Here is a 14,348-nt window from a genome sequence, read left to right as displayed (position 1 = left end):
CATGCTTCACTTCCTGCCCAGCAGCTTCATTTTGACCCCACAGTCACATGGTGAAAGAGGAGAAATGAACAAGAGAGGCAGGTGGGGGAGACCCGGGCTGTGATCTGTTTGGTTTCAGGCTCGCTCCTCACCCTGCTCCCCCGTCTGTCTGCTTCTGGGAGGTGTCCTCTTTAAACTGTGATCACAAAAAGACAAGAGAGGTGAGAATCTCTCTCCCTCATCTCCTCTCTATCTCCAGTGAGTCTAGTTCTTTACTGTAACAGAGTAGATCACAAGCTATACAAGCATCCATCTTATCAGCAGATCAATCAACATGAGCCGCACGCAGGACATATCAATTAGTGTGTGTGTGTCTGTGTGTGTGTGTGTGTGTGTGTGTGTGTGTGTGTGTGTGTGTGTATGTTGCCAATACATTTTCTCAGGTGAATTTATACTTTAACAGGTCATCCATACACATTTACAAAGAATTTGAATCACTTCAAATGAAACTTTTATTTTGAAACAATCATTATACTAAGTCCTTTTCACAACTCAGCTGGCTGCAAAGAAAATTTGAACTATTTAAATCGACTAAACTAATTTAATTCAAATGAATTATTTAATTCCTTAGTCTATGTTAGATCAGACAACAGAGAAATCCACTGTTCTGTCCTATAATACAAAAGTGCATATAAATAACACTTCTTAACATACATCTAGAGCTAAAGATCCATGGGACAACTGGCTCAGTGAGAGAAAACACAAGGACAGATTTCATTACAAAATGATCAATGAAATCAATAGACAGTGTATAATGGAGTGAGTGAATGCGTGTGTGCTTGTGTGTGTAACCTCTAAGATATGATATATTAGGTTAGACAGAAAGTTTGGTTTTGACGCCATTTAAATGAACGTTAACTCATAAGAGGAATCAGATGTGAGATTGGTGTCGACTGGGTCTGCGTCTCCAGGCAAATTCAAATGGGTCTGGTTCAGGTAGAACATTCCCAGGTCTTTTCGGGTTCAGGCACGAATTCTCTGGCCCCTGAAGAACTCTCACATGCATGAGTAAGACTGGATGTTACCAGTCAGCTGATAGGTGCACATCTGTCTGAGCACTGCCCTGCATGTTTCTGCATGTAGGTCGATTGTCATGGGACATGTGGATCAATAAGTTCATGATAGGGCCAAACTCCCGAGGACAAGATGATAAGATAAACACAAATAAAATAAAAATGTCAGTGTGTAGCTTCATTGCAATGTTGAGATGGCAACACCAGCGTCAAATCAACAGTGAAAGTGTGACACCCTTCCACCTGCTTCTGCTGCTGATCTTGTACAGGCCCCTTGCTCTTCCAACAACCTCACTGAATGTGCCCCATATCTGCCCCCATCCAGCTGTCTCAGTCCCCAGCCGCGCTGTGCCTCCTGATGTCCTTGTGAGAAAATATTCCCTCTGCCTTTGCTGCAGACACTTGAAAGCTCAGACATGTGCTGGATCACCGCTGTTCTTCCCCTTTTCATCTCGTGCAGACCTGCAGGATCAGCAGCCGTTCATGCAGAGAAAAAAGTCCCTGCTAGTTGAAAAAACTCGGTGTTATTTTTCCACCTTCTTATGTGTACATTTTATCAGCGTCGCACACAGATCTGCCAGAAAATTGCTGCATTTAAGTTATGATTGCTTATCCTTTTGCTGTCGAGCTTTTTTTTTTTTTTACAGTTTCTAACGATTCTGTCACTTTATGAAATACTTCCACATTTAGGAATATACACATTTTTGATTGCTTGTCGTGAGATACAGGAGAAGATGGATTCCATTCTGAAATCTGGAGGAAAAATGTTACGTTTTATCTTGTTATTAATTATAACTTTTGTACAGATTTTACCTTCGACCACTTTTCAGTCATTAGATAGAGTGATATCCATCATCTTATCTAACCCTTAGTAAGAAACTAAATGAGGCTATTTCCTTCTTTTATCATAGAGTATAATTTAGAACTTCATTTTCTCATGGCTTAAATGTATAATATATAACTTCGGCCACTAGGGGACTCTTGATCAAAACAATCACAAAACACATAGTTCGGTGATGTAACAAAGCAGCATGGGATCATGGGAATTATTTTCTTAACCGCATCATTTCATCATTTAACTAATTTATATGTTATTGACGTTACAGAGCAAACGGCAATGCATAATTGTGACCCATTACTAGTGACCAATACAAACAGTGGAAGTAAACAACAGCAAACTGGTTAGCAGTGTGATTTTCCTTCCTCGTACGTTGTTTGACCCGGAAGTTACAGCAGAGATGGGCAAAATCACAAGTAAAGCAGATATGATGCAGGGGCGACCGAAATGAAAGTCTATCTCATCTGGAACTAACTCATTTGGTTTGTAGTGAACCAAAGAAAAACTGATGGACTGAAACGGCACCTACTCTCCAACTAATCGATTAGTCGCAGGGAATTAATCCAGGATATTAATGTAGTGCTTTTCTCCATATGAATATCCAACTGGAAGTTGTCCAACTGTTGAGAATTGGTCAGACGAAGGCACACTGACCAAACAACCAACCGGTCCAACTGGAGGCTGCAGCCCCATCATTTAACTCATGCAAATGAGAAAGTCATAAACACAAAGCAATAGCAATTGAGCAACACAGCCTAATCAATCATGGTGTGTGTGTTTGACAGGTAGCGGCACTCTCAACCCTTCATATTGCCTAGAAAAACAAATTCCTAACAACGCAGATGGCACAAACAAACACGACGAGAAGCTCTCACTCATCAGCACACACTCAAGAAAAGCCTCTGAGCAGAGGATCAATCACTGCATGAGAGGGACGAGGATAAAACGACAAAAGAGAAATGAAACAGGGAGGAAGGGGCAACTTAACACATGTGCACATATAAACACACACACAGAGTGTCTGTGTGTGTGTGTTCACAGCTAAGGACCCAGTGTGGAGGACTGGAACAGCTGTAATCCAACAGCAACAGACACAACAATGAGTCATCCTGACTGTTGTTCTCATCAAGCAGGAACTACTGGGAATTCCTGGAATGCACGCACGCGCGCGCGCGCGCACACACACACACACACACACACATTCTGACCATAGCAATTTCAAACAATCACACACCTGTGACACACCTGATTGTTGCATGTGCATGTGTTTCCTGTTCAGAAGCACAAAATGTGTTACTGAGCAACACAATGCCAACTAACAATTTTGTTTCTTGACAACTTAAAGTAGTAACCAGGACTGTAAGCTGACACTAAGATTTAAAACGTTTCTTTGCCAATTTAAAGTATTTCCAATAAAATAGCAGCGATCAGTGAATCTACTCAAAAGGCAGAGACATGTCACACTTTCAAGTGTCAACCCACCGTGATATCACCAATTAGTTTGTGAGCTGCCATTTTGAAGCCTATAGTTTGGCATTCTGTCCAGCGTTATTTTATATTTTCAAAACCAGAAGTAACAATATTTGGAGGGCTGGAGGATGAGCATGACCTAGGGCTCGAGCACACTTCACACCTACCTACACCTGAGACCTGCACCCATTGGAAGGTACTAGCTGTCAATCAACACTGATTACATGCATATTGTGCTTTATTTTCTATTTGACTCTAAATGGGATCAAATTTCCCAAACTAGCGACTGAGACCATTAATTCCTTATGAAAATGTCTACTGACATAAATCAAGTGATAGACACAGACTTTTTTATGCAACCAGTAGAGTCGCCCTCTGCTGGTCATACAGGTTTCCGCAATGGCTTCACTTTACGGACCCAGATTCCATTTTTATATACAGTCTATGGTCAAGTTCAACTTTGGTGAACTTTGACCTGCACATTTGCCACATTGACCAAGACCAAGTCATCATTACAGGTCTGACCTTTTAGATGAAAAAGAGCCAGAGGCCAAATTCAAGGACTGAATGGTGCTACCCAAGCAAGTTAGCACTTAGCTTTCCAGCTACAGCAGTTCAACAACTGACCCTGAGAGTATCCATCAACAAGCCTCTAGCTCCACACACTTTAATGTGGTAGTGAATGTCACTGTTAAAAATCAGTTAAGACACATAAAGGAAGAACTTGTTGTAAAGCATCCTCTGTAAAGCCAATGCAGAGCAATGTTCAGTGGGGGGAGAATAAATGAAAGAGATTGGGAAACAAAGTTATCAACACATCAGCAAGTAATATCCTTAATCTCCTGGTCTCAAATGTTAATATTCATGACAATATATGACCAAATTATACACAGAAATTTAAACTGCAGCAAACAACACCAAGTCACAGGTTTTTCCCGTAAACAGCAGCTTCAGATTTCTGGAGGTAAGAAAGGAAACAGCCCTTAAGTGCAGGATCTGGCTTAAACCTCATCATCTCTGCTGTGAGTTGCAAAATGAAAAAAAGCAGAGAGGCCTTCAGAGGTGGAGGACTCATGTAATATGCATAGCTGCTGGTTCTTTGAGTGTGTGTGTGTGTGTGTGTGTGTGTGTGTTTTCACGGCAGGATGACGGAGGAGATGGAAGAGACAGGACAGGAATAAGAAACAGACGGACATGTTTTGGACACTGCGCTGGTTTTTCTCTGCCTATCAGACATGAGAGGCCTCAGAACAAATATGAAGAAGCAAACAAATAACGTGTCGCAATTCACCCTCGTCTCCGTTCAGTCTGCCTCCCTTCATCTCCCTCCTCCTCTCCGTCAACATGTCATTTGTTGCTTGCTACTGTGACACGAGTCACGGAGGCGTAATTAATGTGTGTGTGTACGGGTGTGTTGCAAATGAGTACGCAGTGGCAGAGATACTCTGAAGGGTTTCCAGCTTGTACAGAAGATAAGGGAGGTTAATTAATATTGTAAAGAACATTAATATTAGAGGGAGAAATCACATTGGTTTTCTTTCTTCTTCACATTTAATGAGGAGGAAAATATCAAAGCAAAGATGCACTTTCAAAAGGCAACATTAAAGATGATCTCAGGCATCTGAGGAGATCTCTGGAGTGCATTAAAAGAAAACAGATGAATTGGACTGGATGAAAGTTCGGTCTTTATTACAGTCGGGCTCTTATGACTGGTGGACCAACAACTGTGTTTTTTGTGGCTAGGGTATCAGCGGGCGAACAGAACCAAGTGCTGCACTGCTTATAATTACAGTCGACACCAGATTTGACCAATGACCAAGCTTAACACACACAAATACACTGACACGCACAGGCTTTGATTCACAAGTAGACACTAGGACTAGTTTAGCAATTTGGGTGCATCGCAAAAAAAGGACGAATGCCGCAATACAGCAGCAAAACATATTAATGAATGACCCACACTTGTCGCATGTTTGTAAATGCTTTGTCGAGTTTGCAAATTAAGTGTTTGTGAAGCCTTTTCTCCAGTAAATATTCATGATTTCAGAGTTAATCCTAATGAGATTTGCAAAGCTGGAGCACAAACCCCCAAAAAGTTTAGATCGGTGTGTGTGTGTGTGTGTGACCCGCCTTCAATGGGCTGTTTAAGGGTCAAGACTTGCTTTAAGGGTTAGGGTTATGCATTTATTTCTGATGCGTGGCCAAGACATCTCACAAAAGCGCATTAATGGGGAACACAAATGCATATATATATATATATATATATATATATATATGGCTCGCTTCCATTAGACCTAATGGGGAGTGGACCAAATTAAGCCTGGTCCTAATATAATAATATTAATATAAATAATATAAAAAATCTTCATTTCTGAGGTCCTTGTTAAGGTTTGGGGTAAGATGTGAATTGTGGTTAGGTTATGGTTATGGTTAGGTATGAATTGGTTATGGTTAAGGTTAATGTTAGGCTTTCCACAATGAATCAAGTGAATGCAATGTCCTGCGTAAACCTGTGTCTGTGCAGGAGGCTGCAATGATTAGATGTGACCAATCGCATAACTGTCAACAGCAAGAGTATAAGGCAGCTGTGCTATACGATAAGTGACACATATACATACATGCACCAACACTCTGACGGACAAGACGCACATCGATGATTAATGTGTATTGTCAGCATGCTGTGAGTCACAGGTTGGGGTCACAATGTCATCATCACACTGCATCTAAACTGGGTCACGTTCTGTCAGCAGACGTGCACCCACAGACACACAATACATAGCTGGTACTGGTGTGGAGTAGCTAGATTGACTTTTCTGCCTTTGATTTTTTCATGAGATCAGTGATTCGGCGGTGAACAAGTTCTCCCTGCAAAAATGTACTTTAATGTTGTGCGAAAGCCTCGGGTCGACCGACTCATGATGAAACAGACTGAAATATCAGTGATCGACAGAAAACAAGCAAGAACGGAGTTAAGGCCCTGATTGTGATAAAGATGTTCTTATGGGGAATACTCCGCTCGGATGAGTTAAGAGAAAAGCATGATGGAAGTGGAGGAGAGACGGGGTCAGAGAGAGGAGCATTGATTTACTACAGAGAAAAGTGGAGAACTACACAGGAACGGCTACATCGTGTGCCTGGAGGCAGCTGGAAGGAGTTCAAGGACGGCAAAGATAATCAAACAATGTTACAGTGATGTTTGCTCTCTAAGAAAAGTTCTCCCGCTCAGTTTGAGACTTTTTTCTCTCTCTCTCTCCCATAGAATACTAATGAAGACATGAATGATGGTCCAATCATCCCTCCACACGCAGTAATGACAGCAAAGACTGTGTAAAAAAAGTTTAATTTAATTGTTAGAGGGACATGTTGTACTAATACAGTCTGCTGCTCTAATCCGGCTTGATATGGGAAATGTATTCATCTGTATGGGAGAGATGATTGACAGCTGGCACGGGGACCATATGGGCTCCGACAGCGACAGCAGCACTGGAAAAAAAACAGCAGGTGCTTTGATCAAAGCAACTTCCTATTTTCATCACCGGGCTTCGGAGTACATCTGCATAACAGCTTTGCCCAAGGGAAAGCTGACACAGCAGGCCGAGCTTCCTTGGCATCAGCACAGCGAAACTGGATGTGAGAGTGTATATGTAGGCGAGGGAGCACACATACAGTACACAGCAACACAAACTCCCTCTCCTCTCCCGAGCAGCGTGAGTCCGGGGTAAAAACACGGAGGGACTCTCTGTGATGAGGATGCAGATAAGAGGGCACAGTTTCAGAAGGTTGCACAAGGGGAATCTTCAAAGGGAAATATGCACTGGGTGAAATGGGTTCGATGGAGTTCAGCGCCAAAGCTTTTTCAGCCAAAAGTTAGTCCAACCGGCAAATGATAACATTCCTTTTGCAGAATCGATTCATTTTGCTGATAGTACAAAACTTTGTTTCCTTATTGCCAAGAGCAGCCAGGCTACAAACAAACAATCTGCGAATACCAGAAGAACGGACTGGTTGTTACAAGAGGTTAGTTTGTGCCCACAAGCATTAACACTCAAAACAAATATATATCAAATATTTCTCCAAATCAGTAGTTCTCAAATTTCTATATCAGGGCCTGCCAAGGGTCACAAAATAAAGAGTTGGTTGCTAGATGATTACCAAGCTAAAAAAATGTTTATACATATATTTCTGCTGCACAAACTATTTGTATTTTCCCCAAGACAGTTGTCTTGGGGAAATACTGGATGGTTTCACCTCTTGTCTGCAGCCGTACTAGCAGCAATGTAAGGCTGCACAATAGACTACTAAACAATACTAATGCTGAATGCTGTTGTGAGCTAACTGTGACAAGGATAAAATGTTTTGTCTTTTCACCACGTTCATCATCTTATTTTATTTCCAACTAGCCAAAGTTAGCGCACTAAAGTTTTCACCTATGGTAAATTTTTCATAAGAAATTAAAGAAATTTCACTTCTTTCCATTCCAATTTAATGGACAATTTAAAAGCAAGAAACTAGTCAAAATGTATCACTATGTAATCAGGAACAATGTTGGTTTGCTGAATGAGGCTAACGTTAGCAGTGCTAGCTCCAGCAGCCTTTACCCTGCAGGTTAACATCCACATACATGTGCTGAATGTGAAAAGGCATTGCTGTGGTCAAGTGGTAATATTCCAGTTTAGTGGATGTACAACCTTCTTTTCATTTTCTACATCAATTACTCCCAAACCACGGTAGTTTTAGTAGATGTCATCTGTCCCCATGTCCACCTACATTATTTACAGCATCAGGGTTTTAGTTTCATGAATAATTAGTTTAACTGACTGTCGACCAGAAAGGGTTTTGATCGTTTAGTCGCCTAATTGGTCACATTCCTAATTGTGGACCAATCAACCAATCAGAACATTTAAAATTATCAAATCTGAAAGGTTAAAACAAAAGGTGTTTGCTTTGTTTTGAAGGCAACAAGCCCACAAAGTTGGACGCTTCTGCTGACACTCCTAGTAGCTTTCGCCAAATATATATTGATGTCCAACATGAATTTGCTCCAGACAGAGCAACACAAACATCTCTGACTGTGAGGGTAAGAAAAAAAAACAGATGAAACTGTGGTTCATATTCCTTTGAAGAGCAGAAAGCTCCAGGCGTATTCCTTTCATGTCTCCAACCCCCTGAAACTCACAAAGCACCTTTTTAAGAATAAAAGATATAAATTTAAACTGAAATACCACTCACTTGGGGTCAAATCAATACAAAAAGGCAAAAAAACGACACATAATTAATGCATACATATATTTATGTAAGCACACAATGTAAATGATCTCTATATGTTTTTATGGTTATATCCCTGCAGGAGAACAGCTGAGATGAAGCTTGTATGTGCAGCGAGTGCTTGTACACTCAGCGGAGTGTGACAGGTGTTCACTCCTGAACAGATAACTGCACAGTGAAACCCCAACATGGTTTTCAGCTGCTTCTGTCGAGGGATGAGTCTGAGTGAACTGAACTGGAATTACCCGCAATAATAAAAGCTAAAGTAACGCAGAACTTGGCAGCGAGAATGTTAGATATAAAATAAAATGTTCAATTAAAATCATTTGTCTATGTGCATGTTTTTCTCTGTTCACCCTTTCCACACACACACACCGCTCCCAACAAAACAGCCATCCAATCCAATGGATTCTGACCACTAAGAACGGGCTGATGAAATATGCATGATAGAAGAAAAGCTCGGAGCCTAAGCACACACAAGTGTCCTGCCTCCTTCTCTCTGACGGGAAAACATTGAAAGCGGCCGTGCTCTGCGGCGCAGCAGATATACCGCGCTGGATGGAGCACCGAGCTGAGCCAGTGGAAGGTTGGCAAGTTTACATCTAATTCTGGACTTCACCCACGGGACCATCGAGAAAGGAAAGAGTTGAGCAGGTTAACCTGAGTCGACCCAGCGCTCGGCTGTTTGTGAGCGCATGTGTTTTATCAAGCACAACAGAAAGACTTGCAAACACAAGGTTGTACAGCTGCGTGTTTTCTAAAAGAACAAGAAGAAAATGGATTGTTCCTCCTACAATCCAGCTGTGTAATAGTAACAGTTATGGAGCAGATGTTTCCCTGAATAAATAAAACATCTGTTTTGAAGGAGACACAGTTTAATGATTCAGGCTGTAGTTAATGCTGTCATGCAGCTTAGTGAGTGTAGTGTTTGTGCTTATATCTGTTGGTCTGAATAATGTTCACGTAGGTGTCTGCTTATATCAGGGAGGCTGAAATTTACATTGGACTTATCAATATAAAGTAACTGTACTGGCTGTAGAAATAAACATTAAGAAATGCCTCCAAGACTCTGTCTTCCTACACTGTTTAGAGTCAGACGAGTCCACACAAGTCAAACGTCTCTCCGAACACAAACATCAACACTTTTTGTATGTGTGTCCAGACGACATTTTGACTGACCTGAATTGGCAGCTATCTGCATATGAATACAGATTCAGATCGTCTACAGATTCTACAAACTCACATGCAGAATCTGTTTATATGTTATAACCCAAATCAACCACATGCCTGACTATGAATAACATGTATGTCGAACAAAATAAGAGTGTATCTTTTAACCCACTACCAGTTCTTCATGTAATAATATACAAAATGTCATATGATATATATATACGCATGATAGAAATAACAAAAGCACTGGATTTCATTGTATCTAATCTGAAATCAGGTTTGCTTTAATCATTTTACAAATGCAAATAAACTTCCTTCCTGATAAACCTGTGACATCTCAGTCTGAGCATTCTGTCCATCAAAGAAACTCATCCTTCACTTCATTTGACTTTTCATTGGTTTACACACTTTTGAATGACAGACACATTAAGTCAACTTCACTGTTTCAAAAGGAAAAACAAAAAATGAAGCAAGAAACGCTTCAAGGTGAAACCCACAACCTTTTTCCTCGCCTGCACGTGTTCTCACGTTATTCTCATCAAAACATAATTCAAAGCCTTGACAGAATAATGATCAGCAAAATACTGTTCCCTGTTTTTTTTTGTCTTCTCAATGATTTTTTGCCCTCATAAGTAGAATAACACACACAAACACCACACACACACACACACACACACACACACACACACACACACACACACACACACACGTCTCCTCCGCCTGTCAGAGGTACTCCACAAAACATAAGATCAAGACAGGAATCATTTCTACCTGCAAAGGGAAAGTTGACAAGTTGTGTTATCAGCAGTTCATTTCTCCAAATCTGCTGGAAAACACACATCTTCAAAAACAGCACTGCTAATATGCACACCACAAAGAAAAGTACTGTTCTTAATCTGCTTGTTTCAGTTTATCAGCTCTCTTTGATAGCACCCTCTCCACACACACACACACACACACACACAGACACAGACATACTTACAATGCTGGGAAAACAAACACTCTTCTGATCTGCCCTCCTCAGGGCTTTGGGTGCTCTCTGAGAAACCGCTGTCTATCTAGACAAAGTCGACCTGGAAATGGAACAAAGGCCCGGCTCCTCACTTCACATTATTATTTAGCAAAGTCTGTCGCAACAAAAGACACACTGAGCAGGATTTTACACACACACACTCGCAAAAGAGACTCTGCTTTACCACAAACTCCTTCTCATCTTCTCAAAGCAACGTGGATCTAATTTCGCAGTCAGACAGAGACGTGTGAGAGTCTGGCTGGAAGCAGTAAGTACCACTTGAAACACAACATTAACCATGCCCTGTGAAAGTTTCAGCCAATGCCGATAAAGATTTAACCCGCACAATGAATTCAGCCCTTTAATTAAGCTTAGTTAAATGCCACATGCAGGGATTTAAATTAGCTACTCAATATTCTCAAGGATGGAGGTTAGGTAAATGCCGCCGACGCCAAACAAATGTGGAGGGGGGGAAAAAATAATGATTAAGGGTTGGTGGATAGTTGATGAAGTGGCTCGAGACTTAATGGCTTCAACGGAAACAAGAAATGTAGAGAAACAAGAAAAGTCTAAAGCCAAATTCTATTATCAGCATGCAAACATGCTCACAACATTTACTGTATACAAATCTCAACTTCTTCCCCATATCCAGAAATGAGGAGAAGTATGCCGGATACGAACACTGCTAGCTTGTGCCAAAGAAGTTATTTTGAGCCGGAGTCTGCGCAGTTGTCTTCGGGGGACGGAGCCACGGTAGCGAAGTCCCGCCAATTCATGCACTTGGCCAATCGAGAGTAAGGTCTCACCTGTCAATCATGATGTTTCACCCCAATTTTTGAATTTAAATTTAAACTGAACTTACTGGAAAAAATGGGACTTAGAGAAATGTCAGTGTGATAAGAACTACCTAAATGATAGATACCACCTTTGAGAAAAATGTATTAGACGTGAACAGGGGAGGCAGTGTTAATGACCAAATAGTGCAGCCACCCACCAGGTGGCGATCAAGACACTTTGGCTTCACTTTTGAGGAGCTACCATGTCTATAGCTCACAGTGACAACTCTAACATACTGGTGTTTTGCATCGATAACATGTTTACCAACTTAATTTGGTGTTAGTGTTAGCATGCTAATATTTGCTAATCTTTACTACTTAGCTCTTGAAGGCTGGTGAGAATGGCTCATTTTGCAGGAATTTATTCCCTGAAAATTATATATTTTGATTTATTTGTATTGCAAGAGGCTCGCTGCTAACTAAAAGAAATAATTTGTACAATGTTATATAATACTATTTAATCTCAGTGAAAATATTCAGAAAAAGCACAAAAGAGCAAACCTTTTGTGGTATCACATCTGTAAATGTGAAGGTGCAACACATGTTAATATGTTGCTGTAACTACAGACAAATGCTTCACATTTGTACCATTAACTGCCATTGAAATGGTCTGATGCACAAGGCGAGAGCGTGAAGGCCGATACTGAGCGGTGACATGAGCTGTGCTGTATTATGGCTTTTTAAAGCCCAAGCGCTGACAAGCCCGCACTTTGTTTACGAGACTGCTTCTCTGTTGGAGTGAAAGCGGCGGTCTGATAAGCCACATGTAGCCCTGAACCAATGACCTGTGCTAAGGAGGCGTAATTGTCTTTTTACAGCAGGCTGTAAATCTATCTTCGCCTTCCCTCTACCAGTTCACCCCTACAAATGCCACGCAGACTCTGGTTGCTTAGCAGCAACCGTACAACTCAAGCTTCTTTTTTGTTTTGTTTATTTGACTGATGGCTGACAAAGTTAGCTCCTATCAGTGCTTGTTGCGCAGTGGTCATAACAATAGTAAAGGATTGTCTTACACATTAATATTAATGTTATTTGCCGTTGAGACGGAAGTCTATCTTCATGTGTATCCAGTAGGAGTGTGCGCAAGCTGCTGTGTCTTTGTGTGTATTCACATTTGTACCAACCTGCAGCCATCTGCATGTAACCAGCCAGGGTGCAGATCCTCCTCTCACATCCTCCACTGGGCAGGAAGATGGTGATGATGGCCAACAGGGAGCTGACAGCCAGCAGAGCACAGCCGCCTGAACACAGCACTGCACTGGTCTAAGAACAAAACACACACACAGAGAAATTCATTTAATTTCAGCTCCATTTATTCACTGAAAGTAGACCAAACCCCACACTGACTGACAACACTTCAACAGGTGCTTGTATTGTCACATCGCCATAGATAAATGTACATATTGGTCCTTCTGTAAAAAAACTTTGATGGCTCTCCAAACCCAAGTCTGTGTTTTGAATAAAATAGAATAGAATAGAATTCATATTGTCGTGTACAATTGAAAACTGTACAATGAAAACTGTACAATGAAATTCACTGTGTCAGAGAGCCAAGAGCAACTGTGTCCGTGTGCGCTGCCATCTTTCGAAAACTGGATCGGTCAGATTGTATAATCTCACAGTCGACCATTCAAACAGGTTAATGGCTCTCTCAGCTGGAAAACAGCCGTCCATAGCCACACAACAGGACACTGTCCCTTTTCATTACATCTTCACTTAATCACACACAGAGGAGCACAACCAAGGCAGAGGAAGGACTTTTACACACACACACAAATGATAGATTCATTCACAAATCTTCGGCTTGTATGAGGGCGTTTTTAACATCTGAAAGTCCACACCTAGGTTCATGTCTGATTAGTTTTGGCTTCACATTGCAATTTAGTGAGCATACTAATGACTTTTGCATAATATACGTACGTCCTGTCACCAGTAACGTGGGATGCGTCTAACTATAGTTGACTGATTGGTTTGTAGACGAGCACAAGTCTGATGTCAGCATGTTTTCAGCAGGTAAATTCAAGGTATCCTTATAATCCCTGAGGGGTAATTCTTTGTGCAGCCAGCAGTAGTGAGACAGTGAGACATTCAAAAGGCTGATGGCAGCAGCGATAACTGACTTTTTAAATCTGTTGGTACTGATTCTTGACAGATTCACTCGACAGCCAGACGGAAGTAACAAAAAGTCCCAAAACAGTGGGTGATTAGAATCGATTAGAAGATTTTTTGGGCTTTTTTAAAAATCTTAACATGGTTCAAGTGATGAAGGACATTTAGGTTCATCCACCAGCAACTATCACCAACTTCAGGAGCAGTACTCGAAGATATCGCTATTGTCAGATGCAAAGACTACAAACAAGTCTGTGAGCCGCTTCCACTTCTCCTATTGTTTAATGCATTCTCAACATCCTGGAATTGGTCTGAAACTCCAAACCATCCCAAAAGAATGTTCTCCCACTGCAAACAATCTGAACTCATGGTTCAGTTTGATCCAGACTGAGACCCCCTCCGTTGGTCTGGACTTTTGTCAGAGGCACTTTTCACACCTTGGTTCACACTAAACTGAAAGGTCAGAGGGACCCACCAAACCATGTAGGTGGGAAAGTGGCTATTATAAATGCATATTAGTAAATTGGTACAGGCAGGAAGCATATTTAATTCTACAGTCGTAAGTAAGTCATTTTTACGGAGTCCTGTCAGAGTTT

At 41.2% G+C, this 14,348-nt stretch overlaps 1 protein-coding gene across 1 annotated transcript in view; it reads right to left on the bottom strand.

Annotated features, from left to right (window-relative positions):
* The window catches only part of LOC118122644 (transmembrane protein 211), a 109,413-nt gene that overhangs the window by 64,077 nt on the left and 30,988 nt on the right, over positions 1-14,348 (bottom strand). The window contains exon 2 of the mRNA XM_035179500.2: positions 12,768-12,906. Within this exon, the coding sequence (XP_035035391.1) occupies positions 12,768-12,906 (139 nt within the window). The remainder of the gene's footprint in view (positions 1-12,767; positions 12,907-14,348) is intronic.

Source organism: Hippoglossus stenolepis, chromosome 15, assembly GCF_022539355.2.
Source record: "Hippoglossus stenolepis isolate QCI-W04-F060 chromosome 15, HSTE1.2, whole genome shotgun sequence".
NCBI classification, from domain to species: domain Eukaryota; kingdom Metazoa; phylum Chordata; class Actinopteri; order Pleuronectiformes; family Pleuronectidae; genus Hippoglossus; species Hippoglossus stenolepis.
The sequence above is the reverse complement of the archived record's forward strand: the minus strand, read 5'-3'. Positions and strand labels throughout refer to the sequence as shown.